This window comes from Balaenoptera acutorostrata, chromosome 8 (genome assembly GCF_949987535.1).
Source record: "Balaenoptera acutorostrata chromosome 8, mBalAcu1.1, whole genome shotgun sequence".
NCBI classification, from domain to species: Eukaryota; Metazoa; Chordata; class Mammalia; order Artiodactyla; family Balaenopteridae; genus Balaenoptera; species Balaenoptera acutorostrata.
Genome location: NC_080071.1, coordinates 85,481,143 through 85,506,827, shown reverse-complemented (window position 1 = coordinate 85,506,827; position 25,685 = coordinate 85,481,143). Strand labels below are relative to the sequence as shown.

Below are 25,685 nucleotides of genomic sequence, written 5' to 3'. Positions count from 1 at the left end.
CAGTCCTCACATAAATACATTTTAAAAACTTTAATTTAACTGATGGCAAAGTATAGATCATATTTTTAATGTGTGTGCTTTTTTAATTTTTAAGAGAAATTTGATTTCATTTATTTTTCCACTTCATTTATTTTTGGGGAGAAGGCTGGGAAGAAAAATTGTTGGAGAGCTACCCAAGAGTATTAGCATTAAACATCGGAAATCCATATTAAGGTTTGACTATTGCACATGAAATTAATATAAACGATAGACTAGAACCAGAGTAGAAAACAGTGACACACCCCCATGCCCATGACCCAGCTTCAGCAATGCCTGCTTCATGGCCAGTCTGTCTTTACACCCACCAACATCCCTCCTCTTGTATTAATTTGAAATGAATCCCAGACATTATATAATTTTATCTATAAACATTTCATCATGTAGCTCAAGATAATGTCCCTTAAAACACACATACACATGCATGCATACATCCACATTACTATTATATCTGAAAAAGAAACCAGTAATTCCTTATTGATAGATACCCATTCAGTCAGATTTCCGTTGTCTCAAATGGGAAAGTAAAAAAAAAAAAAAAAGTAAACTTCTTGTTAAACTGGTAGTTGGATCTAGAGGCTTTTTCAGGTTCAAGTATGGTTCTTTATTTTCTTCCTCTGGTGAGGAAAGACTATGCGAAAGTGGTAGTGTTTTCTAATATTAGGAAGCCCACAAAGTCTAGACAACAGGGATTACAAATGAAAGTATTTCATATCTAATGATCAGTCTTCATTTATTAGAAGTAAAAGAAGTAATTTAGTTGAAATACATAAAGAATATTTCTCCCTTCTATTTGGTTACCCAGGAGAATAGTTGGTATAGGAAAAATATTTCCTACCCTTTATTTACCAGTTTTGCATCCTTCAAAGTGCTGTTGTTTTTAAGTATCATTGTCAGTCGGGTTGAGATGTGTTTTAGCCATTTCATTGATTTTCATTGATGATGAAATTGTGTAGTCATCATCTGATCTTTCTGATGTGATCTCAGTCGTTTTTGATGCCCTCTTTGCTTTCTGATGAGCCAAGTTGAACACCCCCTACCCCCCCACCTGAAATCAGGCATTGCCTCAGAGAGCCCTGGTTTTCTTTATAGGAAATGGTATTTAGATTCCACAGTCTGGGCTGTTGGTGTATTTGCTACTGGGTTGATCATTGTTGTTAGACACTTTTAATGGACAAAAGTAGGAAATAATTGTATTTAATCTTTTAAGATTAAAAATCATGAGTTCATACTGATACTGCCAATTCACATTCAGGGCTGCAGGGGTTTTATTTATCTTGTATCTTTCCCTCGTGACAAAAGTTTCAGTTCCCAGTGATAACAACATAGTCATTTATTTGCTTTATCCTACAGTACAAAATTCCAACCTAACACCAAAAGTAGTATTATTGAGAAAGTTTTAATTTTGTAACAGTTCTTTTTTTGTTCTTGGGATGTATCTCACTTTGTGGTCATTTGTTTGTATTTTAGAGTCACTTTAAATAATTCTTTACATTCATGCCGCCATGTTGGTTTGGCGCATTTGCTTTATTTTGCTTTTAGTTTTTAGGGATTGACTTTAAAATGTAGTCTTGCTTTTCTAATTTGTTATATTTACATGGTTCCTGAAGTCAAATCTACAAATTTTTAAAAGTCTTATCTTTTGCTATCCCTTTAGCCTGTTTCCTCCTCCCACACAAATAACCTTTGTAATTTTGTGGCCTGTCCTTTTGTTATTTACTTAAGAAAACAAAAACAAATCCGTATTATCTACTTCACACACACTGACTTTCTTAGATAAGAGTAGTAAATTTTACATACTTTGCCTTGCTTTTAACAGTATGTTTTGGTGTTCACTTTTCATAGCTGCTGTGCGCGTCATGCACATGCGTGTCACGCGCATGCGCAGAGAGAGAGGGAGATTCCCCATTCCTTTTGTAAAGCTGCCACAGTACTGCAGTGTGTGGATGTACAGTTTATTTTGCCAGTCTCCTGTTGGACATTTGGGTTATTTCCAGTCTTGGTTGTGTTGCAGTGAAATACAGCTTTCTTGTTTTTACCTGTGTTATCTTCAAGATAGATTTCTAGAAGGGAGATTGCTGTGTAAAGGATAAATGCGTACAACATTTTGGCAGATGTTGTAAATCAGCCTCTTTTGGAGATTATAATGCATATCCTTGGCTTATTATATATAGCCTACCTTATAGTAATACGTTATCATATCCCAAACAGTGCAACCACCTTACAGCAATTTAACTCTTTTTCTCCTGCCATCCTTTATGCTGTTGTTTAGTTTTACTTACACATGTGCTATAAACACAATAAGGCAATTGTTGTTTCAGAACATCCATATTCTTTTATTTTTGCCCACATACATACCATTTCCAGTGTTCTTAATTCTTTCCTGAAGTCCCTTTTTTCTATCAGGATTGTTTCCCTTCAGCCTAAAGAACTTTTTTTATATAGTGAGTGACTGCTAGTAATGATTTCTCTCTGCTTTTGTTGGAGAAATCCTTGATTTGCCTTAATTTTATTTTAACATCTTTATTGGAGTGTAATTGCTTTGCAGTGTTGCATTAGTTTCTGCTGTATAACAGAGTGAATCAGCTATATGTATACATATATCCCCATATCCCCTCCCTCTTGTGCCTCCCTCCCACCCTCCCTATCCCACCCCTCTAGGTGGTCACAAAGCACCGAGCTGATGTCCCTGTGAGCTGATGTCCCTGTGCTATGCGGCTGCTTCCCACTAGCTAGCTATTTTACATTTGGTGGTGTGTATATGTCCGTGCTACTCTCTCACTTCCTCCCAAGTCCATTCTCTACGTCTGCGTCTTTGTTCCTGTTCTGCCCCTAGGTTCTTCAGAACCATTTTTTTTTAAGGTTCCATATATACGTGTTATGCCTTAATTTTATTTTTTTTTGCAGATATTTAATAAATGTTTACTGAATGAATGCATTCTGATGTTTCCATTTTTTCTCTGCTTCTTTTTTTTTCTAAGCCAGCATTTTATTTATTTATCTATTTTTGGCTGTGTTGGTTCTTCGTTTCTGCGCGAGGGCTTTCTCTAGTTGCGGCAAGCAGGGCCACTCTTAATCACGGTGCGCGGGCCTTTCACCGTCACAGCCTCTCTTGTTGCGGAGCACAGGCTCCAGATGCGCAGGCTCAGTAGTTGTGGCTCACGGGCCCAGTCGCTCCGTGGCATATGGGATCCTCCCAGACCAGGGCGTGAACCTGCGTCCCCTGCATTGGCAGGCAGACTCTCAACCACTGCGCCACCAGGGAAGCCCATGCTTTAATTTTTAAAAGGTAATTTCCCCAGGTGTAAAATCTCATATTAGCACTTTGTAATGCTCTTCTGGTTTCCATAGTTTCTGTTTAAAAGTCTTACTGTTACCCTTTCAAGGCAATTCTTTTCTCCCAGCTTCTTTTAAGATTTGCTTTTTCAAACCATTATTAATTTTTAATAATTTGACTATATTAGGCCTATGTGACATTTTCTTTCATTTTTAATTTGCTCGGGTTTCACTGAGGCTTTGAATCTCTGAGTTGATAACTTTCATCAGTTTTCGACGATTGTTGGCCATTATGTCTTCATATATTGTTTCACTTACCTCATTATCTCTTCAAATATTCTCCTTCCTTTTCTTCTGGGAGTATCAAGATTGTATGTTCAGACTTTGGACTTGATCTACCATGTCTCTCTAGCTCTATTTTTGTTTTTGTTTTTCCCAGGTTTTTCTTTTCCCCCCAGTTTGAAAACTTTCTGTTGACCGTATTTCAAATTAACTAATTGTTTTTTTCTGCTGTCTTCTTCAGTATTTGGTTAAACTCATCAATGAATTTTAAATTTCAGATATTATGTTTTCCAGTTCTAGACAGTTCTTTGATTTTTAAAAATAGATTCCAATTCTCTGTTGAAATTCTTTTTTTTTCTTTAAATTTCTTTTTCTTTCTTCCTTTCTTCCTTTCTTTCTTTTCTTTCTTTCTTTCTGCGTTGGGTCTTTGTTGCTGCACACAGGCTTTCTCTAGTTGCCGTGAGCAGGGGCTACTCTTTGTTGCGGTGCATGGGCTTCTCATTGAGGTGGCTTCTCTTGTTGCGGAGCATGGGCTTCAGTAGTTGTGGCACGTGGGCTCAGTAGTTGTGGCTTGCGTTCCCTAGAACACAGGCTCAGCAGTTGTGGCGCACGGGCTTAGTTGCTCCGTGGCATGTGGGATCTTCCCGGACCAGGGATTGAACCTGTGTCCCCTGCACTGGCAAGTAGATTCTTAACCACTGCACTGCCAGGGAAGTCCCACTGTTGAAATTCTTTACATTCTTACCCATTTTGTCCATCTATGCTTATATTTTCAATTTATTAATCATAGTTATAGAATACTTACTTTATAATTTCTAGGGGTGTTAGTCTGCTTCTATTGTCTTTTTTCCCCTTTTGATTGTTGTCACGTATTCCTCTGCCTCTTCATATGTCTGGTAATTGATTATGTGAACTGAAGAGACACCAAGTGATGTTTTCTACCAGTGAGTGTTTCCTCTTTTTCTGTGTTAAAGGGTCAGAAGCTGATCACTTTGCTCTAGTCAGGGCTTTAGCTTGTTTTGACCGAGTTATAATTTTTATATGACTCATTTCACCTCTGGCTCATCCCTGTTTCTCTGTTGTGACCCTACCAGGGTTTTTTGTGTGTTTGTTTTTGTTTGTTTTGTTTTTTTCAATTTGGCTGCACTCTGTGGCTTGTGGGATCTTAGTTCCCCAACCAGGGATTGAACGCAGGCCCTCAGCAGAGGAAGCTCAGAGTCCTAACCCCTGGACTGCCAGGGAACTCTGTCTCCCAGGGGTTTTTTTGATTGAGAACCTTGCAAGTCTGTCTACTTAGACTTTCTATTCTTTATGCAGTTTCACAATGTGGCAGATGTCTTGAAGGTAGGGCACTGGCTGTGTATGAGTCAGGCCTCCTCCCTCTGTGGGGACTTTGTCCTCTGAGCACCCTGAGACTGCAGGAGTTTTCATTCTGTCTTACCAAAACTTCTGACTCAACCCCCAGCCCTCTTCACAGCTTCAGCAGATGTCCAGTGGGGTCAATTCAATTGAACACATCAGCCTCCTGTGATTCCCTGAAAGGCTGTGGGTTCTCCTCTCTGTATCAGCAGTTGGCAAACTACTGTCCAAGGGCCAAATCTGCCTCCTGTTTGTTTTGATATAGCCTGTGAACTAAAAGTGATGTTTACTTTTTAAATGGCTGAAGAAGTTTAAAAATTATTGTTTTATGACTTGAAAATTAAATGAAATTCAAATTTCAGTGTCTGAAAATGAAGTTTGATTGGAATATAGCCATGCTCGGGTTATGTATTGGCTGTGTGTGCTTTTGTGACACAGTGCCAGGGTCGGGTCGAGTAGTGGCAGCAGTGACCTTGTGGTCTGCAGAACCCAAAATATTTACTCTCTGGCTCTTTATAGAAGATGTTTGCCTACCAACCCCTGATGTATAATAGTGGTTTTCAGAGTGTGGCCTATAAATTCCAAGCTAGTTCCTGAGATCCTTACATTGAATTCATAAGGCCAAGACTGATAATAACTACTAAGGTTTTTCCTCTTTTACTTTGTTCATGTTTGAATTAAAAGAGCAAAAGCTGTTGTGGTTGTAAAACTGCTGGTGCCTCAATTAGAGTCAAGGCAGTGGCACCAGACTACTGGCAGGTATTTTATTTTTCAGTGTCACATGGTCCTAGTAAAAAACTCCATGTTTACATAAGGATGCGCTTCCAAAACAAAGTCATTAATTTTGTCTTTACTAACGCGTCCATGTCTTTTAAATAGTCTTTGTGGCAAAGTAGGCCCGTTTTTCCACACGCTTCGTCTCTCGTAAGCTAGTTTCTCGTCTTGGAAGAGGGAGCAGGGGTGAGCACACAGCTCTTTCTCATTCAGCCTGGCGCTCAGGCCGTTTGCAACGACAGCAGCAAAACAGTGCTACTCGCCACTGTATTTTGTTGCTGTTGTTTTGGAAAATTGTGGTCTTTTTCACAAGTTTTTGTTTATATTAATATGTAATGAATTAACCAAGTATTTCAAAATGTTTCTCTTTTAGTTCCAGACACATTTTATAAATAACAGTAGATATAAACTACACACATGGGGTCTCAGTAATTTTCAGGAGTATAAAATTATCATTAAAACCAAAATTGATCTGTATGAGGTGGTTTCTCTTCACATGTCAGAGGAAAATAATGGCATTGATTTTTTGTTGTCATTTGGCATAAGGTCCTTTTAGGAACAGCCCAGAAGTCCAGTGGTGTTCGTGATGATTTGTTTGAGCACGCTGAAATGATCCGTGTGCTTAGACCTGCCAGCCTCGGTGTTGATAGAGCATCCAACGACTTGCGTCAGTTTTTCCTATTTTTGAACTATTTCATTCTTTAAAAACAAATCTAGAAGCAGCTGAAGATTTCTTTTGTTTTCATAGTTACTTTCCCTTCATTTTGTTCTTCCTTCCACATTATTTCAACACAAAAATGTTAAGCCTGCCCTAACTGGAACTGATAGTATTTAGTTTGAAAACTTTAAAGATGCTGTCCCTTTGAACTTCAGTGTCTTGCAGTGTATTTTTGGACAGACTCTTAATTATGGTAAAGGGAGTTAGGCAGTGATAGTTACGCAGTTCATTAGCCACAGCCTTAAATAATAGAGAAAACAGACCTTGTCAGGATTATTATGTATCCCTTTGAAAGGTTTATGCCCTCCCAGAAGATCATTGATGCTTAATTGGGAAAAACTTTTTTTGATGTTCATATGAATTCCACATTCATTGACAGTTTCCAAACATATATCATTTCTAAGCATTTCAGTACTTAATGTAAAAAATCCAGTATACAAACAATAAACTGAAAAGGTCTCAGAAGGGAAAGGACTTGAAAGTAACCTCAGGTATAAGTTTATAAGCATTAATGGAGTTAATCATGGTTACAAGAAGGAGGGTGTCCAGGAAAATTTGAAACACATTTGTAGACTTTATTTTTGAGTGTCTTACTTGGTTTATTGACAACTTATTTATTGTGGTAGTTGATCCTTAGCATTTTTCAAATGTTTGGGCGATGGAATTGACCCTTAAAAGTAGAAGTACTCTAAAGCACTGTGATATGATAGCAGCATCTGCACATGAAATGAGAGGAGGTGAAAAGGCCAGTCTTTTGCTGTTTTTAGAAAATATTTCATTCTTTTCATTCCCTTTTGTTAGATGCATTGTTCTGTTTGTCTTTATTTCCTTGCCCTTTTCACTGTTACTTGGATTCCGTTTATTTTGATGGAGGTATTTAGAGGTATAACATTTCCTTTGATGCCTGGGCATCATTGTTTGCCAGGTTTTTCTTATAGCAGAAGGCTTTCTGCTCACTAGTTATACATATTTTTGAAAGCATGTATGTTAAAGGTAGCAGTTCATATTAGTCTTATGGATATTAATTTTTGTTTCAGCTGTTAAATACCAATCAACTTCTCTCATGTAAAAAGATAAAACTTAGAGAAATATAAATAACTGTGACATTACTTTATGGCAGAGTAAATCCAGCTAATTTAATTACATCTTGAATAATCAGCAGCTTGTCTTAACACTGGTATAGACCTAGCCTTTAATTGGGATCCAAAGAAGAAAAGCAGCCAGCATGTAAAGTCACACTTAACACCTAGTAATAATTTTAAGTGTTTAAAAATAATGATTTTTTTTTTCCATGTGAAGGTTCTAAGGCCCAGCAGCTTCTGCAAGGACTACAAGCAAGTGATGAAAGCCAGCAACTCCAGGCAGTTATTGAGATGTGTCAGTTATTGGTCATGGGAAATGAGGAGACACTGGGAGGGTTTCCTGTCAAGAGTGTTGTTCCAGCTTTGGTAAGAGAGTTTTCCCCTCGTTTTATCCCAGTCATCCTCTGAATGCTGCCCATATTTTTTTTTTTTTTTTTTTTTACTAAAAACATGATTATTGTCGTTAAGAATTTTAAAATAGGATAGAACTAAGAGATAGTAGAGTGTGGCTTAGTGCTTTTATTTCATGCTTTATAGAGATTGTGCGTGACTGTTAATGATGAATGAGTAAAATTTCTAAACCATTTTTTTTTTAATAAATTTATTTATTTTTTATTTTTATTTTATTTTTGGCTGCATTGGGTCTTCGTTGCTGTGCGCAGGCTTTCTCTAGTTGCGGCAAGCGGGGGCTGCTCTTCGTTGCGGTGCGTGGGCTTCTCCTTGCAGTGGCTTCTTCTGTTGCAGAGCAGGGGCTCTAAGCGTGCGGGCTTCAGTAGTTGTGGCACGCAGGCTCAGTAGTTGTGACTTGCGGGCTCTAGTGTGCAGGCTCAGTAGTTGTGGCACACGGGCTCAGTTGCTCCACAGCATGTGGGATCTTCCCGGACCAGGGCTCGAACCTGTGTCCCCTGCATTGGCAGGCGGATCCTTAACCACTGTGCCACCAGGGAAGCCCTAAACCATTTCTTGATGAATAGTTATGCTATCTTTGATACTTCAATGACCATGTGGTTTTAAATTTTAAGTTGTTAGCCCCATCAGGTGATACCTTGACGTACTATGCCAAAACTTACATGCTTTTTTCTTTTAAACTGGTGATTCACAGGACAATAACAAGCAGCTCACTTGTGGGTTCTCTTTGTGGGCCATCAAGGTTTCATGCTTGATAGCAGTGTGCATGGCAGAGCAGTTAAGCCGGAACACCACGTGGATCCTCCAGCTAAAAGAAAAGGTTTTATGTTAAGCAAAAACAAAGAAACAAAACAATACTCAACAATAGAAAAACAATTTTTAAAATCTTTTAAGGATTTTTCAACACAGTTGTGAGTTGGTATTTAGAATTTATTAATAGCTTAATCGCTTAAGCTTTTTAATGTGAAAACAACAGGAAGAGAAATTGCCATTACTAAATGTAGGCCCTTGAGCATAATACATCTTTCAAATAGTGGCTTGGTAATTTTCTCAATGCTAGATTAAAGAAATTGGCTATAATTTAAGATTAAAATCAAGTCTGAATGAAATAGTAACAAAAGACTAACATAAGCATGAATATATATTCATAGTGTATTTTACCTTGGAAGTTAAATATCATTCAAATCTTTGTTTACACATCTAGTAAAGTTGACAAAAATAGAACTGTGATTGGAGTATCAGATTGTCTCATTTGATCATATTATCACATTACGGAGAGAGCTGAGTGAAGACAAGTTAAATACAAGATGACATAGTCTTTATTCGGCCTGTTCTTATTTGTTGGATGGCTCTGCTCTGGCAGGAAGTGATAAAGGATAGAGCAGTGTCTTTACCTTCTGCCATGCAGACCTCCTGATAACAAAAGCTAGCTCTCAAGTCTTACCAGTTCCACTCTACAGGTTTGCATATTAATTTTTTAATGTTTCATGAAAGCAGTATTAGCCTTTGTACTCTGACATTTACCTATGTTTATATTCATGCTCAAATTATTGATTTCTTCAATAGCTGGCTTTTATGACCTGAATTAAACTTCCTTGTTTGTTTTTGTTCATTTAAAAATAAATAGTAACAAAGAACTAGGTTTACCATGTACTTATCTCTGTTAAACAGCAGTTTTTATTGGTTAAATAAAGAAGTTGTTAAATCTAGGCAGAAACATTAGCATAATCCAATTTTCTTAATTTGCTGGTGGTATTGATTAGATTTACATACTTGGCAGACCTGCACAAGTCAGCTCATGCTGTTAATAATGAATTGTCCAGATTTATCTTTCATCACCGTTGACTATTATAAATATATATCCATCAATCACCATACACCTGTGTGACCATAAACAGTCTTTTTTGGTGAAGAATCTGTTTACAGCAGTTCTTCCCAAATGTGGTATTACAAGGTTCATTCCACCTTAAAGAATTGGAGAACTTATTACTTTTTCTGTTAGCATAACAACCACTTAAACTTAGAGTAGGTGTTTTATAAGTGACTGATTTGTAGGTGATTTGAGACAGTGTGCACGCTTGTGCATGTGTGTGTGTGTTTATGTTGTGTGTTTAACAAAAGCAGTTATCAGGATCTCTGGTATATAGATATATTTTACCAAGCATAATTCAGAGCTGAGAAGACATTCATATTAAATGAATATTGCATTAGGATATCTGATATCTGACGTACATTTAATTGAAAGGTACTTTACAGCTTAAATTCAACGCATTTAAAATTTCCATTGAACTAGAAGACAGTGAATGATTGTCTCTTTCCCCAAGTAGGAAATTTCTTTGGTAGCTTTGGCTGCTTCAGGAAGATGGAGTGTATATCTGTAGTAGTTTTGCATCCCCTCCTTTGAAAAACATGGTTAAAATCTGCTTAAGGTCTTTCCCACAAGAAAAACTAAAATAAAATCAGATGTTTAGACTAACTCATGCATTTGTAAAATAATTATATTACTTTGAGTTTTAATTAGCGCATAATTCATTTTTGATGTGATCAATATCGTGTTTTTTTTTTTTTTTTTTTCAATATCGTGTTTAAATCCTATACTACTGTGTATTTTACAGCTGAGTTAAATGGTGCTTCGCTCAACTTTTAGAGAAGCTAATTTACAAGAGTTTAAGCTATGATATTGAATCTGTACTGATAGTTGTTAATTTAACAAATGTCAGTGCATTGCTGGTCTGTTTACTTATGTATAATACTTATTGACACCTGTTAAGCCCTCAGTGACATGTTAATGGGCTTCTGAACGGGGGAATAGAGGCACCAGGAGGGTTGGTTGTAAGCAGCAGGAAGGCTTTGCTTTTGACCTGGATCATTGGTGATGATTATCCCAAGTCAGTGCTTCAGTGTGTGTGTCATGCCATCCTAAGAATAATCATTTCTTGTGTATGCATGCTGGGTTTTAACTTGATATTATTTTTGTATGGTAAAATTCTTGGATCATGCAGTTCCATTTCAGTTGAAGTAGAAGAAATACTTCTAGGACTTCTAAGAATATAGCTTCTAATACTTTGTTATAATCTTTTTAAACAGATAACATTACTGCAGATGGAGCATAATTTTGATATTGTAAGTATGTACTATATTTTTAAAAATCACTCCAAATTTAAACTTTGAGTTTTTATTGAGTAAAAATGGCTTCTTTTCTAGATGAACCACGCTTGTCGAGCCTTAACATACATGATGGAAGCACTTCCTCGATCATCCGCTGTTGTAGTAGATGCAATTCCTGTCTTTTTAGAAAAGGTAATCCTACTTTTGCCCAACTTGTTTGAAAGCAGGCATAGGGGAATCAAGTTGAGAACTCTTGACTGTTGAATTCTAAAGTAGTACATCAAATTGTGAGGCCACATTAAAAGACATTTTTTAGCATCCATTATCTAACTAAAGTATATCTTTTAGCCAAGGTTCCAGAAAAATGTTTTATGTCTAGCAGAACGGCAGTTTAAAGTTGATGCTAATAAAGCATTTGTAAAATCAACCCAGTATTATAATTTTTTAATAATAACAATTACGGCCTTAGTATAAAATCTTTCAGAGAAGAACTTAAAGCACTTGATTAAAAATAATCTCATTATTTCTAGAAAACATTCCAGTGAGGTTGATAGCTATTTATACCCTCATTTTACAGCTGAGAAGGCTGAGACAAAGTGCCTTGCTCAAGGTCATAGCACAGTAAAGTTTGCATTATCTGATAACTGGAATATGGTATAAAGTTTAAAACTTGATTTTTAAAATTTGTTGTATAAACCAACCCATTTATTTTAAATATGAAGGTTTAAAGTTATATAATTGAATTTAGTTTATTCTCTATGTAAAACATATTTTTCAATATCTTTAAAGTAGTTGGAAGGACAAAAAATGTATTGCCAGTATGTTTGGCTTAAGCGCATAAATCGCTGGTTTCCTATGGTGGGTTTCAGGTTAGAGGCAGTATAGATTGATGGAAATTAGAGAAAGTGTTGTTTATTCATGTCAAAGATGAGCAATGAGTAAAAAACTTGAATGATAACCTTAAGTTTCCTATTTATATGTTCCCAGCTGCAAGTTATTCAGTGTATTGATGTGGCAGAGCAGGCCTTGACGGCCTTGGAGATGTTATCACGTAGACACAGTAAAGCCATTCTACAGGCGGTAAGTGTTGTTACCGAAGGACTATATTTCATTTAATGTTGGATTTTAGATCCACATTTGTATTAGTTCCTAGATTGCAGTCTCTATAAGGTACACATGCTGTTTCCAAGTGATGTGCTAGACTTTTAGGAGGCTTTTTTTTTTTAATTGCTGATAAAAGGGTATTTCTTGGCTTTAACAGTTTCCTATATTTTAGGGTGGTTTGGCAGACTGCTTGCTGTATCTAGAGTTCTTCAGCATAAATGCCCAAAGGAATGCACTAGCAATTGCAGCCAATTGCTGCCAGAGTATCACGCCAGATGAATTTCATTTTGTGTCAGATTCCCTCCCGTTGCTAACCCAAAGGCTAACCCACCAGGTAAAACATAAACCTATTTTATGTATCATAAAACATTTTTATTACATTTTTTAAAATGCTAATTTCAACTAGGGTCTTAAATCTTCCAACTGGATATGTAACTTGGAAATGTTCTCATCTGTGTTTTTTCCTGTTACCTAGTCATGTACTATATATTAGGTTATTTTATGAAATTTCGGTGGATTTACCCAGATGAACAGTACTTCTTCGTTTATGATATCTTAAACTATTTTGACTTTAGGGGTAAATTTATTATTTCAGCAAACACTGAGTGTTTCCTATGTAATATGATCAGAATTTCCTTTTAGAAAGATCACCGTTTCCTGAAAGGTATTGGGTTAGGCAGGCAAGACTAGGAGGGTATGGGTTAAGATCAGAAGAGAGATGAGACTATGTATGTGCCAGATAGAAATGAAATAAGAAATGCAGACTGCAACTGTCTGGGGTTGGAGAAGAACAGGAGCAATTAGGAGATGGAATCAGTGGGCCTGGTGTTGCAGTATGAGAAGCAGAGCTTATAGAGCCCCTGGTGGAGGACAGTTCGTGAGTTAAGCTTCGAGATTTTAGAGAAATTGAATTTTCTTGTAATGTTTCAAAGTTTGTTATTGCTAAAGAGCTTTTTAGAGATCTGACTTTTAAGTCACCTTTACAAAGTGTGCTTAAAATCTTCTTGGGGAAAATTAGGTACATAAAATATACAGGCATACCTCGGAGATACTGTGGGTTCAGTTCTGACCATTGCAGTAAAGCGAAATATCACAATAAAGCGAGTCACAAGAATTTTTTGGTTTCCCAGTGCGTATGAAAGTTCTTTTTACACTACAGTGTAGTCGCCCCAACCCCCAGGCGACGGACCGGTAGCGGTCCATGGCCTGTTAGGAACTGGGCCGCACAGCAGGAGGTTAGCAGCGGGCTAGCGAGCGAAGCTTCATCTGTATTTACAGCCTCTCCCCATCGCTCGCACTACTACCTGAGCTCTGCCTCCTGTCAGATCAGCAGCGGCATTAGATTCTCATAGGAGCGCAAACCCTACTGTGAACTGCACATGCGAGGGATCTCGATCATGCGCTCCTTATGAGAATCCAATGCCTTATGATGACCTGAGGTGGAGCTGAGTCGGTCCCATCACCCCCAGATAGGACCATGTAGTTGCAGGAAAACAAGCGCAGGGCTCCCACTGATTCTGCATTATGGTGAGTTGTATAATTATTTCATTATATATTACAGTGTAATAATAATAGAAAGAAATAAAGTGCACAGTAAGTGTAATGCGCTTGAATCATCCCGAAACGCACCCCCCCCCCAAATCTGTGGAAAAATTGTCTTCCATGAAACTGGTCCCTGGTGCCAGAAAGGCTGGGGACGGACCGCTGATGTAGTCTGTTACGTGTGCAATAGCATTGTGTCTAAAAAAAAAACAATGTACATACCTTAATTAAGAAATCCTTCATTGTTAAAAAATGCTAACCATCGTTTGATCCTTCAGGGGCTCGTAATCTTTTTGCTGGTGGAGGGGGGGAGGGTTTAAAATGTTGGGAGAATTACCACAATGTAATACAGAGACAGGAAGTGAGGCAGTGCTGTTGGACAAATAGCGCCAACAGACTTGCTGGGTGCAGGGCTTCCACAAACCTTCAATTTGTCAAAAATGCAGTATCTGCAAAGTGCACTAAAGTGAAGCACAATAAAATGAGGTATACCTATATTAAATAAGGTGTTTACATAAGATAGGTAAAATAATATTGATTATTGAATCACTGGAGGATTTTGCTTCTAAGATGATCAAGACACAAGTAGTGCCATTCATTTTTTATTTATTTTAAAAAACTTAGCAGGCTGAGATAACCTTTACTTTATGGGGGCTAGAAATGTTCTCTAGTTAGGTGTGAGTTCACCTTATTTTGGAAGTATGGCCCGAGAATCAGAGAAGTTAAATAGTGGGCCCTGTTATTGTAGCATTCTTTCTAGACTTAAATCGTGACAGCGAAGGTGTAGGACTTCTGTAATACCAGAATTACTTTTCATTTTTACACAACTAAGTCTAGTTTTTACATCTGAAGCCCATTTATCAATTAGAAAAAAACCGAAGTCTATCAAAATAGCCATTAAATTGTTCTTTCTGTTCTTATGAGAGTTATTCCAAATGTTTTCTCATTAAGATCAGTCTAATAGTATTTAGATTGTTTTCATAATGATAGAGCAAATCTATATCAAGTTTTTCTTACTATCAGTAAACCTCTGGCTCACATACGTACTTAACTATTTACAACTTTTTAGTGAATGCATGTTTTAAGCATTTCTACTTGTAAGGCTTTTTAGAATGGTAGGATGTTTATTTTTTCTTTATTATAGTTTTTGTTTAGGTATTGAAATTATAGAAGTACAAAAGTTGTTCCCTTTCTATGTATTTGCTTTTTATATGTTGGGTTCTTAATGGAGGAGAGAGGTTCTATCAGTATGATTCCCTTTGCTTTGAAATCATGACATTACTGATTGTTTGCTTATTAGGGTCACAGCATTTTCAAAGGTCATATCTAATTAAGTAAGTCTTGAAGAATTTGGGGTTAGGAAGAAGATAAGGGAGTTACGTACGACAGTGAAAATGTTTTATATTAACAAACTTTATTTTCCTTTATTAAAAAGGACAAAAAGTCAGTAGAAAGCACTTGCCTTTGTTTTGCACGTCTCGTGGACAACTTCCAACATGAGGAGGTAAGCGTTTAGTCTTTGTTGGTATTTTCATGAAGTTGTTAAATTGCTGCCTCACGAAGTAACAGCTTTTTCTTTCTTGTGTTTGTGAAGAATTTACTCCAGCAGGTTGCCTCCAAAGATCTGCTAACAAATGTTCAACAACTATTGGTAGTAACTCCACCAATTCTAAGTTCTGGGATGTTTATAATGGTGGTTCGCATGTTTTCTTTGATGTGTTCCAACTGTCCAACTTTAGCGGTTCAACTTATGAAGCAAAGTAAGTGCTATTTTATTATTCTGTTTTATACAGGAAAAACAGCTTGTGTTTGTGTGTGTGTGTGTGTGTGAGTTTAATCTCTGTTAATAAGTAAAGTCAACATAAGCAAGTAGAAATGGCTAATATCACAGGCACTGGATAGTAAAGGAAGAAAAATGTTAATATGTAATAAATTTGTGTTGTGACAATATAGTAATGCTGCCTACATACAATTTTTAAAGTATATAATATATTAAAATTTTACCCTTGGTGTAGGGCTAAAGACCCAAAGTCATTGCTTTCTGTACAATATCAATTAAGTAATGATGCTTCATTAGGAGAATTCTGAGTTTTATGTTACCAATAACCGCTTCTCTTTTGCTTATAGGTAGTCCTTTTTTCCCACATTAGATTTTCCAGCAGTTTATGATTCCAGAATGCTTTCTTCCCTCAAAATGTTGTAACTTATTTACACAGATGAATGTCTCTGATCTTTGCTACTTTAATATTTCTAAGCCTTTCCCAAACTTACATGTGCAGGGTATCAAGTTTTATCGCACTGGTATTGCAATTGCCCATTACTCTCTTAAACCTTAGATTTCACAAGTTAATGTCAGAAGACATCCGTATGTTGTTATTTTTGCTGGTAGAGCGTTGATCACTTTTTTATGAAGCACCTATCATTGTGGCTAATTTCATGTCCATAATTCTAATCTTTGAGGGCGTTACCTTGGGAGTCAGCGATGACACTCACTGACAAAACAGTCTTTGTCCCACCACTTCAAACAGAATATTAAGTGGTATAAGAGACTTTTTTTGGGGGGGGGGGACTCAGTTTTATACTTCGCATTACTTGTGAATTTTAGCACATGGCACAGAATTTTGTAGAAAAATAGTGTTGCTGAGGTGCTTTATTGAAGAGATTCCTCTTACAGCATTGAGTCATTCCTGAACTTAGTATCCCAGGGAACCCTGTTTTGCTTATGCCATGAACAGAGTCCTCTCTGCGTAGATAAGCTTGGGGAAGGTTTAACTCTTTTTTTGCGTAGTCATAATGTACTTTGCTTATTAAAATCCCTAGGGCCCCCTTGAACTTCCCCACTTCTTGAAGTTTGCCCACAGGATTCTCTCTTGTTACTGTGTGGTGTGGCACAGCATTCTCCTATATCCTGGTTTGGGAAATTCCTGTCTGACTTGTTTGTTTTAACGTTGTGGAATTTTTTCTTTAGTATGATGAATGTTTTCACCTCTTCTGCATACTTTAGGAAGTTTGCCACATAATTATTCTACTTCAGTAACACGAACCTCTCTGGTTCTTTCCATTCTGTTGTCATCCTCTGATCTCTTTAAAAAAGAAAAAGTTAATAATGTACCATTGCCATCTATTCATATTTCTTAAGAAAGGTGGCAAAATGACTTTTTCAAGAACTTTTTAAAAATTTTAATCACTGTTTGTGAAATTTCAGTGAGTCAGAGATTTATCCACACCCCTCTGCCCAAATTAATGGTGAATACTTTCCTTGACAACAGAACTTACTGATTACTGGCAGAACATTTCAATGAAATGTTTATGTATATTTTGCATATGTGTAGTATTTTATAGATACCAACAGAGACACAGCCCTGTCTTTGGGTCGTAGCTGTTAGAATGACCAAAACCTTTGGAGCCTGGGGGCTTCCTCCACTCACTGTCAGTGTCAGTACACTAAACTAGTTTTCATGCAAATTCTTCCATAAACTGATGTCTTCTGGGGATGGAAGCTTGTGGTAGAGGATATTTTAATGATCTTTAAATTTAGTTGGCATGCTTACTGTCATTTAAGGTAAAGGTTTTCCTGATAACAATATGGTAATTTCAGATGCTTTTAACTGCTGTGTTTTATTCTATTGGTCACATGTTTTCAGTATATTTGAATTGAAGACAAATATACATATATACTTGAGTCGAGGATAAAGTATGTTTAGTACACTTTTTTGCAAAGCACTGTGCTCCTCAAGGAAAGTAATACAAGATCCCTGAAGTCTCTGCAGTGGATTTGTGATTAGGTGTCTTGCTGGAAGGTTAGGACTCAAACTTAAGTCCTCAGAAAGAAATTGTTTAAACCTTTATGATTTTTTTAAGGTTTTAATGACAACTCACTTGGATTTTTCACTTTAATTTCTGTGGTATATAGCTGTACAAGAAAATATTTCTGATTGTTTCCCCCCTAGGCAATGATTACCTTTTAAATATGGCAATATAAGTAGTTTCATAGGGTTTTGCTTTTTGTTGTTGGTTTTACAGACATTGCAGAAACACTTCACTTTCTCCTGTGTGGTGCCTCCAATGGAAGTTGTCAGGAACAGATTGATCTTGTTCCACGAAGTCCTCAAGAACTGTATGAACTGACATCTCTGATCTGGTAAAGATTGGGCCAATAATAACTGTGGTTTATAGGAGGGTATTTTACTCGAGAAACCTGGTGTTTACTGACAGCTCAGGAAGCTACTTATTAAAATAATTGCACCTTTCATTTTCAGTGAACTTATGCCATGTTTACCAAAAGAAGGCATTTTTGCAGTTGATACCATGCTGAAGAAGGGAAACGCACAGAACACAGATGGTGCGATATGGCAGTGGCGTGATGACCGGGGCCTTTGGCATCCCTATAACAGGATTGACAGCCGGATCATTGAGGTAGTAGTTTCATCGTACCGTTTAAATATGTCTTCTTTGGTGGAGAGTGGGTGTAGGGCTGGAGTGGGGAGGTGGACGTGTGTACTTAAATGTGCTCAATGTGGAATTAACTCAAGATTTTCTCGTTTTGTCTCCTGAGAACAAGGTCCTCATTTCTGTTCAGGGCAGAAAACATGATGTTCTAGTCCTGCTGCTGCTCACTACCTGATTGACTTGGAGCAAGTAATTTAAGACCTTTGTTCCATAGCTTCCTCCTTTCTGCAAGGAAACACGGGAGGAGTTAGGCTACATGTCTCTAAAAGTCCCTTCTATCTCCTATCCAGAAGAAGTCTCTCAAAAGCAAAGATTACGTACAAGTAGCTGCTTCTCAGTATTTTTAAAGAGCACAAATATGGAAACAATCTAAATATCTAGCTTTAGATGAATGATTAAGTAAATTGTGAAATATACATAGGTTTTTATATAGTCCAGACCTTAATGGGATAAATTTTAATGACTTAAAATATGATATGCTATAAATGAAAACAAAATGTTCAAAAAAATTATGTGACTGACTCTTGGGAACTCAGCAAAAGAAAAGAGGAATAATAACAAAGGAAAGAAACACACTAAAATATTTAGTGATTTTTCTGTGAAGGTTTTTATGCGTGGTTTTATCCTTTTTTCCATACTTCTTCATATTAAGTTTGCACAGAAATATTTCAAAAATTTCTCAGGAAAATATTTGCCCTAGTTTAGGAAGTGTTGGGTCACTGCATTATTTGAGATGCCAAGCATCATTTACTAATGTTTTCATATATAAGTTACTTTAAGTATTAATATGTTTTCTGATTTCAACCTGTGTTAATTAGAATTTTTTAGGACATGACACTTAAATAGACTTTTTTCTTTAAGGTCCTTTCCCCTAGTTAGTTTCTAAAAATGAGTTTGTGAAAAACATGTTACAAGATCAGAAGATCTTATGAAAATGTCTAAATTGAGAGCTAGCTGTTATGTTATGAGGAAGTTAAAGGTGACTGGTCTTTGTGCATTGTTAGCCTTAGTTTATAAGTAGGTCGCGGTCTCTAACGCTAAGCATTCTTCTTTTTAGCATTTTCCTGATAATTGTATATTCACTGTTAGTTTACTGTCTTGTACTTCCTAAGAGTCCTGTCTTCCATTCAACCAAGGAATTCCATAAGAATGAATATTTTATCACTTCTTTAGGCTGTCTAAAATCAAGCAAACAGTGTTAATCATATTGTCTCATTTGAGATACATACTTTGTAATACTTGCCACCCCTGGGGATTACTTTCTTTAGTTCCAATTGTGTCCCTTTCAATCTTAGGGCATCATTTAAATGTAAAGTCTTCTTTGTTTCCTAAGGATAATTTTATAGGATCATTTTGTTTAAAGGAGGATTTTGATGGGCTGCTAGGAATCCATGCTGTAAATAACGTCTTAACCTAAGAATTAGATACTAAGATTTATGGATAACAATTTTTTTTCTGTCAGCAATGTCTTCAAGGCCTTTTTAACACAAATAGTGTCGTCTTCATGTCAGTGATTCTACATGACTGGATCCTTCATCAGGATTTTACCTGTATTTGTCTCAGGGGACCTGATAGGTCCTGTAATGTATATTTGTGTTTAATTAAGAACGGTTTGTTGGGTGAATGAGTTTTGTCACATCCACACTATTAAAACTTCTATATTGTTACTTCACCATCTAAAACCTGATGAAACAAATATGTAAGTTAGCATTTATTGAGGGTTCCCACTGTGTCTTAAGTTGATAAATTTCTCCATGTTTATATTCAAGGTTTCTCTCTCTTTGCTCTCAGGCAGCCCATCAGGTCGGTGAGGATGAGATAAGCTTGTCCACTCTGGGACGAGTTTATACTATTGATTTTAATTCTATGCAGCAAATCAATGAGGACACGGGAACAGCACGTGCCATTCAGAGAAAACCTAACCCCTTAGCCAATACTAACAGTAGTAAGTATCTTTTGAGTTGAAAGTAGTGCTGTATTGTCTGTGAGTAGTATTTGCAATAACAAATAATTGTTTTATGGAGTGTTATTATTAAACTTAAGACAGTTGCATAGTAGTAATTAATTTTTTGTTGTTGCTTTAATCGGCAAATGAGCCAGTATTAACTGGCATCTTCCCCAAGATTTTCCTGCTTTTGTGATTTGCAGTGTCCTGGACTTTCATCAGAATTGTCCTGTGCATCCCTTTTCCCACCACTGCCTTCCAGTTTTATTGAGATATAATTGACACACAGCACTGTATAAGTTTAAGGTGTACAGCATAATGGCTTGACTTACATACGTCATGAAATGATTATCCCATAAGTTGAGTGAACATCCAGCTTCTCATAGATAGAAATTAAAGAAATAGAAAAAAAATTTTTGTGTGTGGTAAGAAACTCTTAGCGTTCATATATAACATCAGCTGTGTTCACTATATTTGTCATGTACGTTACATCCCTAGTACTAATTCACCTTATAACTGGGAAAGCTTATACCTTATGACTGCCTTCATCCAGTCCACCCCCTGCTGCCCCCCCGTCCCCCCACCACCCAGTAACCACAGATCGGATCTCTTTGAGTTTGGTTTTGAAGTATAATGAACTTACAATGCTGTGTTAGCTCCTGTTACACAACATAGTGATTCAGTACTTCTGTACATTTCAAAAAGATCGCCATGATAAGTCTACTTACTATCCGTCACCAAAGGTATTATATACAACAGTAAGTGACTGTATTCCCCATGCTGTACATTTCTTACTCGTGACTCATTTATTCTGCAACTGGAAGTTTGTTTCCCTTAATCTCCCTCACTTATTTCTTTTCTCCCCTCACCCCCTCCCCTTTGGCAACCGCCAGTTTGTTCTCTGCAGCCCATGCAGTTTTAAAAATCTTTCATCCCTGTTTTACCTTTGGATCCACTCACACCCCATCATATTAGTTCTTTCCAACCTTTTATTTTATACTTTCCCACCAAAATTCTCTTAATTAATGAAGAATAGGTGATCGTGATTTTTTTTTCTTTTCAGGTTTCTGTCATTTGTTCCTTTCCTGAGGGATTTAGTTCATTGATTTTGCAGGTCTAGGCTAGAGTGCAAGGGTCAGCATACTGTTTCTGAAAAGGACCAGATAGTAAATATTTTAACCTTTGCAGGCCGTGCAGTCTCTGTATTCAGCACTGCTCTTGTAGCTCCCAAACAGCCATATACAATATGTAAACAAATATATGTGGCTGTGTTCCAACAAAATTTATTTACAAAAATAGGTGGTGGGTGGATTGGGCCTTTGGACCATACTTTGCCAACCCCTGTTCTAGCGCTTTTCATCCGTTACCTTTCCCCTGCACCTTATTCCCTCTAATCATAAGTGACAGGTCATCTTGTTTTTCCAGTTTCTTGCTACATACTCACTGTCCAGTTTTTCAACTCTGTTTATTTCTTACTAGTGGTTTAGCTGGCTAATACTGAAACATCTCCAATATTTTGTGGAACATATATTAGTAAAAATAAGAGATAACAGTGTAGTGGTGCCTTGTGCTTTTCAGCTGGCCAGAATGGTCAGTGGTTTTTTAGCTGGCTAAAATTTGTCTTCATGCCATTTATAGACCCCAGTTGATTGCATTAGATAAGTTAATTTGCTTTATAACCAAAAAGTTTTTATAGAATTTCAGACAATTATATCAGCTTGAATGCTTTATGTTATTTACTTTATTGTGTTTCTGAAGTCTGTAACTTTAGGATTATACATGTTTTTATTACAGGTGGATATTCAGAGTTAAAGAAGGATGATGCTCGAGCACAGCTTATGAAAGAGGATCCGGAACTGGCTAAGTCTTTTATTAAGACATTATTTGGTGTTCTTTATGAAGTGTATAGTTCCTCAGCAGGACCTGCGGTCAGACATAAGTGCCTTAGAGCAATTCTTAGGATAATTTATTTCGCGGATGCCGAACTTCTAAAGGATGTCCTGAAAAATCATGCTGTTTCAAGGTGTGTTCATGAAAGTGGTGAAAACGCTTTAGAAATCCAAGTCTCTGCAAGTAACTTCAGAAATCTTTAAAGAAATAGTATAGAAAAAATATGCACAAAACAGTTTATTTGGAGTATTTTGAGCCCTTCGTTGTCTTTCTGTATTCACAAACACCTTTGATAAAGAATAAATTAAATGCAAAAGTTGAGCATTTAAGAAAAATTCTTGTTCTGGCGGACTGGTTTGACACTTAAAATATTTTGCTCTCAAATTTAAAGTAGGATGGCCAGCAGTAATTATCAAATTCAGACAAATGTTTTATATACAAATGCTTTCTTTTTTTAGTCATATTGCTTCCATGCTATCAAGCCAAGACCTGAAGATAGTAGTTGGAGCACTTCAGATGGCAGAGATCTTAATGCAGAAGTTACCTGATATTTTTAGTGTTTATTTCAGAAGAGAAGGTAATACCATTCATGATAGTTAATTCATGGTTAATCTTTTAGTCTAAACATTATTTCAGTAGAAGTATAGTTATACTCTATAGAAAAAAAATTAAACTGTTATTTTTATGTAAGATATTTGCATGCTTACAGCTTTAATACATATAGAGCATCTTTTATAAATCTTTTATTATAGATTGTGTGAGATTCACTGTCTGTTGATGAACATTTAGTAAGTTTCAATGATTTGAGTGTTCATGGCCCAGAAGCAATCATTGACTTTTCTTTTTATGCTGATAACATACAGTTGCCCATAAAGATTCTTTGAAAAAGTCAGAGGTCACTTTCCCAAGGAATCCTGTTAGTAGATCAGAACAGCTGTAAAAGGGATTATTTTTTTACTTCACTGTGTAGATAATGGAATATTTCAAGGCTTGGAATAATCTTCAGAATGCAATTGGTGTAGTCCTCTAAGTTGAGGAATATCAATGTCGAAAGCAGCCTAGGGGACATGGTACTTTTCCATTCTTTTCTTGAAGACCTCAAAGATGAAACTGTGTCACTCATTTGGGTGTTTTATTCTTTTTAAACCTGCCAAGATATTAAAAGTTCCTTCTCATCAACAGAAATCTCTTTATGGGTCTCTTTGGTCTATTAGGTTACTTTGGTCTTGTGAGGATGCAGAAAATGATGGTGTTTTCCCCTCACATAATACTTTATCTTCAGTCTTAGAAACGATCCTGGTTCTTTATGCATATGATCTGTTTTCCATTCTTTTGATCACCTTTTCTTATGCTGGATTCATTTCTCTTTACATCTTGAGAATGTAACAGACATGCTAGTGTAATAGTATTGAATCAAATGAGAAGAAGTTTTCACTGTTTCTTATTAGCTCTGTTCAAATAACAGTGAGTTTTCAAAAACAGTCCAGCACTAAACATTTATGTGAAATAGAAGGCAAACTCTCTCCATTTCCCAGAGATAATAACTATGGTTAACAAATCAGGTTTTCTGTGCTCACATAAATGCCTGGTATGTATTCTTATTTTTAGCCTTAGATTATCTTGTATTTTGCATTCTGTATTTTGTTTTTGGTATTCTGTTTTTGTTGTTGTTTGCTTTTAGTTGCTTTCTGATTTGGAAGCATATCAGAATCGGTCTTTTTTCTCAGTGATTTTTTTAAAAACTTTGGTAGAATCAGCTATGCCGTCAGGTTGAATTTCCCGCCCCCAAATATTTATATAGCATATACATTATGAAGTTTATGGAGGAATGTAGATTGGTTCTACCCCTTTGCATCTGGCTTGTCTCGCTGTTCTTTCAGGTTCCACTTAAATGTCACTTACTCCTAAAGATCTAGCCTGCTTTCTAGATTGTTACATCTCCCGATTGTATGCTCCAACAGCACTGTATTTTCTTTTTCATAAGCAGTTCACTCTTTATTTGTAGTTTCTTGTTAAGTGTATCTTTCTCATTAGTTAATAAGTGCCCTGAATCCATTTGTCTTAGCCATGGCCATATCTTTAGTGCCTAGCACACAGTCTGGCATATGATTGCTGCAAATAATACTTGTGGAACGAATGCCTGAAGTTTGAATTCATTCAGACTTTTTTTTTTTTTAATAAAAAGAATCTGATGGAAAGCTCTGAACTCTTCCCCAGAAAAATGTGATTGTGTGAACATGCACTCACATACATTCAGGCACACAGATTTGCATATAGTTTACATACCGATATTCCGACACACACCTTTATATTCCCCCCTCCTCTCATGTACATCTTCCCACAATCCAACCCCAAATATAAACCCTGCCTTATAAGTTACTGTTCATTTCTCCTCATACACCTCCAAGGATGTGAAAATCACCATCCTTCAATAGCTGATGTTCTCTTTTTTTGGCAGTAGTGTTACTGTGATCTTATCTCATTGTAGTATTTGAAGTTAATGACTGTAGGTCTTTTCCTTCCTTCTGGCTGTCAAGCCACAGGTGCACTGCATTTCTGTAATTGCTTATTGTTTTTATAAAGGGTATTTTAAATTTCCAGTAGGAATTTACATGTGACCCCATTACGTATCCTGTATTCGGGTTTTGAGTATTGGCAGACAGTCAGTGTAAATATCTTTTCTTTAATTTTGAATTTGCCTACTACTTTTCTTTGGAGTCAAGTTGAAGACTCTGGCACCTAAAGTTATTTTCCTATTTGCCGGGTACTTTTTATTCATTCCTTGTGAATCCGTGTTAGCATTTAAGGATCTTATAATGGTGGGGAGGTGGTCCTGATTAACACATACTCTCTTTAATCTCTGCTCTGTAAAGGTGTAATGCATCAAGTAAAACACTTAGCAGAATCGGAATCATTGTTGACAAGTCCACCAAAGGCATGTACGAATGGGTCAGGATCCTTGGGGTCCACGACATCTGTCAGCAGTGGAACAGCCACGGCTGCCACTAACGCCTCAGCTGACTTGGGGTCCCCCAGCTTGCAGCACAGCAGAGATGATTCTTTAGATCTGAGCCCTCAAGGGTAAGTCAGAGTTTTGCAGTGATTTTTGTGCTCTTTGCCTTTAACTCTGCCCTGGTACCTGAGACTCACACAGGGAAGTAAATGGGGAAATATTACGGAGAGTGTACGTTTTCTATTTTTCCATGTATATTGTGTTAGGTATTTAATGGGAATGGGAAGAAACCTGTTGTATTGAGCCATGTTTAGGAACCACAAGAGATACATGGTGTTTCCATACAAGGGAACTAAGGCTCAGAGAAGCTAAGTGACTGGTATAGTGTCATGTACTTATTTTACCGATGCGGGATTTGAGCCCTCATTTCTGATTCCATAATCCTGCGATTATTTACTGTATTGCAGCATACATACCAGCTTTAAGAAATCCAGATATTTAATATAGTGAAAAATATTAAAAATCAGAATTTTTAGACTGTAAAGGAAAAAGATCCCGATTTCCCATTTATCTTTAATTGGCATATGGGAACTTTTGCTGTTAATAAAGGCAAATGAGAGTTCTAAGTTCTCTGCTTCCACCTCTTTTTTAATTCCTTTGTTGTACTGTGCTGCTGAGAACATTACCAAACCCTCGTGTTGGTTTTCATTTTGTTGTGTTGAAACAAATCACACTCTGAAAGTGTTTTTGTTTCTTTGA

The 25,685-nt window shown here is 36.7% G+C and overlaps 1 protein-coding gene across 18 annotated transcripts in view; it reads left to right on the top strand.

Annotated features, from left to right (window-relative positions):
• TRIP12 (thyroid hormone receptor interactor 12) overlaps positions 1–25,685 on the top strand; it is a 144,447-nt gene that overhangs the window by 85,879 nt on the left and 32,883 nt on the right. For 9 of the 18 annotated variants that reach the window (XM_057551521.1, XM_057551520.1, XM_057551532.1 and 6 more), the window contains 13 exons: positions 7,745–7,893; positions 11,023–11,058; positions 11,140–11,235; positions 12,031–12,123; positions 12,320–12,481; positions 15,125–15,193; positions 15,284–15,449; positions 17,713–17,830; positions 17,949–18,108; positions 19,930–20,083; positions 21,878–22,106; positions 22,432–22,550; positions 24,847–25,054. In XM_057551521.1, coding sequence (XP_057407504.1) covers positions 7,745–7,893; positions 11,023–11,058; positions 11,140–11,235; positions 12,031–12,123; positions 12,320–12,481; positions 15,125–15,193; positions 15,284–15,449; positions 17,713–17,830; positions 17,949–18,108; positions 19,930–20,083; positions 21,878–22,106; positions 22,432–22,550; positions 24,847–25,054 — 1,759 coding nt within the window. The remainder of the gene's footprint in view (positions 1–7,744; positions 7,894–11,022; positions 11,059–11,139; positions 11,236–12,030; positions 12,124–12,319; positions 12,482–15,124; positions 15,194–15,283; positions 15,450–17,712; positions 17,831–17,948; positions 18,109–19,929; positions 20,084–21,877; positions 22,107–22,431; positions 22,551–24,846; positions 25,055–25,685) is intronic. The other 9 variants (XM_057551528.1, XM_057551524.1, XM_057551531.1 and 6 more) reach the window with 3 other exon arrangements.